We start from the raw sequence: 7,128 nt of genomic DNA on the forward strand, positions 1-7,128 counted from the left end.
TACACAAGATGTACATCAAATTATGGAAATGAGTAAATATTTTGTATTTGAGTAGGTATGCGAATTAGATTTCAATCAGATGTTGGCAAGTATATAATTATTCTAAAATTTAGATCCAAAGTGCTGGGCAACAGGATCTAACAAGCTGCCAAACTATAGCAAAGACTAGCTTAAGAATCTGATCATTTACCACACTGAATGTTTATTTTCCAGTACGTCTGGTGGTCATGATTCAGAGGAGAGAGGCCAACATTCAAGTGAGCCACCCAAGCAGACTGTGATGCAAGAATATGAACACATTAAAAAAAAATGTATCAAAACCTGTCCCTGCAAATAAAAGTTTATTTTTTCCCATGTTAAAGAAACTTCTTGGTGAAGAGTTTCACCATATTCTCCACTTAGGCAAATTAGTCCTAACAGCACTCTTTCTGTCTATAAATACAGCAGTATGTTAAAAGGGATTTTTCAGTTATGAAGAGAATCAAAAGTGACAACAAGACAAGGCCGATGGGATACACACTGTCAGTCCTGATGGTCATTTTTATTGATGGCCTCTGGTAAGCCAGTTTGATCTTCACCCTGCAATAGACCTCTATGTAAAAGGCAGGAAAACCCAACAGGAGACCAAAAACAAATCTTCACAACCACCATAAGCAATAAACCAAACCAAGGTTTGAAAACAATATGAAAAGTCACACAAAATTCATAAATATATTGTACATAAGATGAAATGTGAAAGAAAAGATTTTGTAATGCAGAAAGAAAAATTTCTTCAACCAATGACTGTTTTAACGATCTAACAATTATTGTCCATAATTCGCAAATAATGAGTGAGATGTATCTCTAGTCCCATGGTTTTCTCAGTTTTTATTGTATTGAAATTACTTATCTCTAGCATTACTGCCACATATTTCTTAATGTGGATCAATAACTTCATTAATATACACCTTCTAAGTTCTGAGATGGCAGTGAGTATATGAAAATTTCAAATTGTGGTGTTTTTGAAGTGATGCTACAAAGAATGAGACAAAACCACGACCTTGCCTGTAAAAGTTCTTGTGCAATTATTCTTTGTAGGCAGGCAACCAAGCAAGTGGCTAGATTTGGGAGAGCAACATAAGACATTTGGAAATATTTTCCACATTTATACTCTTATAAACTGTATGACAGTGGAAAACAAGGTGTTCTGCTGCATACCATATATTCCTGACATTTGGCTAAAACTAGTGAGAAAATATGGCATTCCAGTTAATACCAAATTTATTCAAAAACCAGGCAGAACACTGAGGTCTATACTGTGTAAAAACTGCACTGACAAACAAGTAGAAAAATGGAAATCAGATTCAAAGAACATAAAAGTCTCCTTTACACGTTTTGAACACTGCAAGTCAAATAAACACAACATAACCATAGAAAACACCCAAATACTAAATAAAGAAACAAACACAAACAAACGCAAAATTAAAGAAGCCTTATTTATTCAACAAATTAAGCCCAAATTAAACAAATACAAAGGAACACCTTTATACCTATATCAAGAATAATATAATAAATAATAAAATAAATATTATAAAATTATATATTGAAACACCTAGCACGCCCTCTACATTCCGACACTCAGTTACATAACCCCCTTCAAACATATGGTCAGCTTCCGGTCAGTTACCTCTTTCTTTGTGAACCTGACGATGACCGAAGAAGGTAGAAACGTTGTTCGCTCCTCTATTTAAAAAGGCCCGGCATGGCCAAGCGCGTTAAGGCGTGCGACTCATAATCCGAGGGTCGCGGGTTCACGCTCACGTCGCGCCAAACATGCTCGCCCTCCCAGCCGTGGGGACGTAAAAATTGTGTGGTCAATCCCACTATTCGTTGGTAAAAGAATACCCCAAGAGTTGGCGGTGGGTGGTGATGACTAGCTGCCTTCCCTCTAGTCTTACACTGCTAAATTAGGGACGGCTAGCACAGATAGCCCTCGAGTAGCTTTGTGCGAAATTCCAAAAAACAAACAAACCTCTACGTAAAATATTTTCTCAACCCGAACAAGCCGTTTTTACATGTATATTTTTCTCTACAAGTGGGTTTTCTCGACATCACTGAAAAATGAAACGTTACCTAGTTGTATACAATCTTTTCCGAACATGTTGATAATAATGATATTGTTTCAATTTACATGTAATATTATTCATAACTCTGTAAAAAAAAAACTGTTTAATTGATATATGCAATAAGGTGAAATCATAATTTGAAACTGTTTTAAGCTCATGAATACAAAAAACAACAACAAAAGAAGTAGTAAAACCATCAGTAAAAAGTGGTTGACATTTTTATCTTGTTCTCCAACTAGAAAAATAAAACAACTCGATATGATTATACATGTCCCTGTGTCAGTATTGGTAATACATACTTTCAACTGTTTCTAGGAATACCAGTTCATATGATAATACACGTACAAACTGTATTGTTTTTTAGCATGGCTTGTTTGTTTGTTTTTGGAATTTCGCACAAAGCTACTCGAGGGCTATCTGTGCTAGCCATCCCTAATATAGCAGTGTAAGATTAGACGGAAGGCAGCTAGTCATCACTACCCACCACCAACTCTTGAACTACTCTTTTACCAACGAATAGTGGGATTGACTGTAACATTATAACGCTCCCACGGTTAGGAGGGTGAGCATGTTTGGCGCGACGCGGGCACGAACCCGCGACCCTCGGATTACGAGTCGCACGCCTTACGCGCTTGGCCACGCCGGGCCTGAAAGGGAAGGCATGTTTGTTGTACTTGGGATTCGAACCCACGACCCTCGGATTACGACTCCATTACTGTAACCACCTGGCCATGCCGGGCTCAGCATGGCCTATCCTCCGACTATTTGCAGAAAAACAAGTCGATATGAAAATAGATGTTAACGGTGCCAGTTTTAGTCTGTTATGCTCTCCGATTGTTTATAAAAAATAAGTCTTAAACATGTGCCTAATTAGTTTTGAAATTCCCTGTTGTTTTATTATTTATCATTGACAATACTAGTGACTTCAAGTTGTTGTCATTTATTGTTTACATCGTTTTAACACGCAGCCGTCATTAGTTTGACAGAAAGTTTGGGTAGTTCTAATAAGTATAATACTCTGAAAACGTGTTTGTTTTCATAATGAGCTCAGTACCGTCAAATACTTTTCTCACGTCAAGTATTTTCTGCTTATTATTTGTGCCCTCGAAATTTGTGCTCTTTGTAATTTCGAAAACTGGGGTCAAGATATAGTATTTTGTAATTTGAAACCAAGTAATAACTTAGTTTACTCACTTTTAGCTTATTTATCAAGCAGAATAAAATAACCATCATTTTAAGTGTAAAAGTAAACACAACTTTACTGTTGTAAAATTGAGGCCATTGCTGTAACAATAATGGCTTATAGGTTTAAAACTGATCACATTTTACATGTAATTCGTTGTCTTAACATATTTGAAGGAAAGTAGTTTTAACAAATCTATTGTCCTTAAACATCAAAATTTATTTAACATTTTCAAATGTTAGAAATTTCAAACTACTTTTAAAATTATGGAATTTAAACAACTTATTTATTCCCAATAATTTATATGTACCAAATTAATAAGAACAAATAATTCTATTTGCTTTTAGAACTTACCAGTACCAGAGATACAAGTGAGAAACAGTCTGGAACCTTCGTTATACGGCCCAATTTTCCCGTATACAGGTGTATTGGTATTACCGAGAATAGTAACATCCTTTGACGCAACTGCATAATAAGATGTTTCTCATACAGATTAAACTTTCACTGAAATCCATCAAACGTTAATAAAAGTTTTAATTTCTAATGATATTTTAAACGTTTGTTTGATTTCGAATTTCGCGCAAAGCTACTCGAGGGCTATCTGTGCAAGCTGTTCCTAATTTAGAAGTGTAAGACTAAAGGGAAGGCAGCAAACTCTTAAACTACTCTTTTACCAACGAATAGTGGGATTGATCGTCACATTATAACGCCCTCGCGGCTGAAAGGGCGAGCATGTTCGGTGCGACCAGAATTCGAACCCGTGACAATCGGTTTACGAGTCGAACGCCTTAACGCGCTTGGCCATGCCGGGCCAAAAATGATATTTTAAACGTGAAAATAGTCAAAGTTATAAGGTTAAGAAAAGGTAGTACGAGAAATATGAGCTATCGTTTAATTGTGGCAAAATATTTCTGATAAAAACAACAGCATATAGTCATATCAGTTATAACTTTACACCTTCACGAACTGATTGCGTCTTGATAATAAATTATATCAAGGTTTGGATTGGGGACGGAAAAGGTTTAATGACAATAAGATTTGTTTGTAAAGACTTAACAAGAATTTCATGGAAATTCTGACACTTCTAAAGTAGAGAAAATAATTAGTTTATTTCATCTTCCTTAACACAGCAACAAAAACGCCTTCAAACGTATAACTGGCCCCTTGGGTGGATGGGAGAATTGTAATGAAACTAGGTAACGTGATAAAACTAAAACCGTTTATTTTGTATTTTTGCCGAAGGTCTAACGAACACCGGTTCTAAAGAAGGCCAAAACAAATTTGCTGAAACAGTAGTGATTAATAGAGTATATATATATATACGAACCTAATTTTAATTTATTGGTTCTTTTCTTTTAGAGCTATGACACTCACATATTTAAAGCAAGATATTGATGTACTTATAAAAGAATGTTGGATTCATTGCTTAAGTTGTAAGTCTGATAAGCAGTTCTAAATAGAAAACTTTTTCCTAGTCTTCAAATACGAGCTACGAATACACAAGAGTGAATGCGGTATAAAGGAAAAGTTATGTCTTTCTTTACTTAACATATTTTCTACAAAATTCTACATATTTAGTAAACCTAGCAATTCTACAAAATCTATATTTTCATGTTACGTAACATTTCCTCCACAGAGCTCTTTGTTTTATTCGATTTCAAATGAAGTGTTCGTATAATTCCCTGCAGTATTAAACTATACACTTACCAATAACATCCAGCGTCATAAAGTCGTTCAGGGTTCGTCCGTACCGAAAATCAACCCTGCAACTATAATCTCCTTCATCATCTTTCTCTACACGGTTGATGATTAATACAGACTGTTGTTCGCTCACGTTGAAGTAGGCCCTTTGTCCAAGTAACTCACCAGTGAAATATTTGGCGTTCTTCAAGGGCCCTCTTCTGGAATCCATACTTATAATAGGAGCATTGATTCCTCTCTTGTACCATAGCACCAGAGATACGGAGTCGTCTTCTGAAGGAAGACTGATATTACAAGATATATGAGCAGATTCACCCAAGACGGCTTGGTACATAGGAGCTGCAAAAACTGATGAAATTTAACAGTATTAACTTCGGGCGTTAATATGTGTACGAGGACATTAGGCGTGCTCGCAGCAGCAGTCAGCTAGACAGTTCTTAAGTAAGCTGCATCATATGAGGAAGGAAAAAAGTTGCTCATTGCGAACCGTCGATAAAATTTTTAATTTTCGTCCAGATAGAAAACTCAGTATTGTTAACAAGTTTGTATTTTTTTCTAATTATTTGTACCAAACGTTATTATAAGTTGTGTTGTTCTTTGTACATTAAAATATATTTGTGTTAAGAAAGAAAACTGTGAACCTTGTTGACAAATAATATTAATTTGATACATATCGACATTCAATTTACTTCCAAATGTGAATTTAGATTCCAGGCTACTTGATATCGTAATATCTGGCATAATAAATAGGAAACTCGACTGGGATAAATTTGTATTATTTTGTCGAATATTGTAATTAAGTTCTTTAATAAAATTCTATCTTTATTATCTTACACACAAACATAACATTCCACTTCTATAAAATTCTAGAGAGTGACAATCATTATTATATTATTAACAAGCGTAATGCCACCCCCTAGTACAGCGATATGTCTTCGGATTTACAACGCAAAATCACGGATTCGATTCCCCGCGGTGGGCTCAGCAGATAGCCCGCGTGGCTTTGCTATAAGAAAACACACACAAGCGTAATATTTTCGACCTGTACATTTTTATGGTGTAGTGAAACAATAATTATTATTTTATCGACAGACGTTTCATAATTCTTCAGAAAACTGGGTGATGTAATAATCTGTATTATATTATTTTATTCTTTTACAACATGCAACTGGATGCCAAACGTTATTCTCTTTGATAAGTGCATTATTGTTCTATATAATTTTATGATGTTAACAACCTTTGTCATATTTTCCTTTTGTACAGTTGTAAGGTATGACGTTGTTTATTATCTTATCGTCAAAATTAACATTGTTCTTTGGAATAATTGTACGGTATAACAATCATTATTATGTTATTAGAAAGTGTAACATTGTCGTATAATTGTATGGTGGTATAATCCTTATTATCTTATTGAGAAGTGAAACATTAACCTTATATATATATATATATATAATTGCATGGTGCAATAATATTAACTTATCATGTAAAACAATCTGTTATATTCTTGACAACTGAAACATTGTCCTTCTATAAAATCGCATTGTGTAATGATCTTTATTATTTCATCGAAAAGTGCAATTACGTCCTCATGTTCAAAAGAAGGTGTAACAAATTTTAGTTTATTATCGAGAATTATAACTATGGCTTTTATTTATTGTATTTTCGAGGTTGAATATTATTTACTGATCTTTTGATCTAATGAAAAGCTGCTAGAATTTCATTGTCCTTTGAGTGCCGTCACATCATCTTGGGGATATATAAATGTATTTACCTCAACAAAGGCTGTCAAAGGGTCCATAATGATCACGTTCACGGCAGCTGAACAGCTGAACCACTGGAGGGAAGGAAAGTAAAAACAATAGTGGAGGAAATGGATTATAAATTTAAAGAGGTCATCGTTGTGAGCGATTCCTTGTCAAAGCATATGGCGTAAATAGTGAGAAAAAAAAAAAGAGTTAGATTTTGGTACCTTGAGACATAGGAAAAAGACACAACTGACAGAGCAAGGGATGTAATGAAAGGGACTGGTCACAATGCTGTGTTGTTATGAACATAGGGGCTAATGATATAGGGAATGATAAGTCTGAGGAGTTAATTAATAACGAAAAGAGGTTGATAAAACATTTAAAGATAAAGGCA

At 34.8% G+C, this 7,128-nt stretch overlaps 1 protein-coding gene across 1 annotated transcript in view; it reads right to left on the reverse strand.

Moving 5' to 3' along the window:
- Nucleotides 1-5,579, reverse strand: part of LOC143242263 (uncharacterized) — a 16,370-nt gene extending 10,791 nt beyond the window's left edge. Inside the window, exons 1-2 of the mRNA XM_076485631.1 lie at nt 4,996-5,579; nt 3,643-3,753 (exon numbers count right to left, since the gene is read on the reverse strand). Coding sequence (XP_076341746.1) covers nt 3,643-3,753; nt 4,996-5,323 — 439 coding nt within the window. The 5' untranslated portion in view covers nt 5,324-5,579. The remainder of the gene's footprint in view (nt 1-3,642; nt 3,754-4,995) is intronic.
- Nucleotides 5,580-7,128: the final 1,549 nt, after the last annotated feature.

The sequence above is a fragment of the Tachypleus tridentatus genome, unplaced genomic scaffold (genome assembly GCF_004210375.1).
Source record: "Tachypleus tridentatus isolate NWPU-2018 unplaced genomic scaffold, ASM421037v1 Hic_cluster_2, whole genome shotgun sequence".
Classification (NCBI taxonomy): domain Eukaryota; kingdom Metazoa; phylum Arthropoda; class Merostomata; order Xiphosura; family Limulidae; genus Tachypleus; species Tachypleus tridentatus.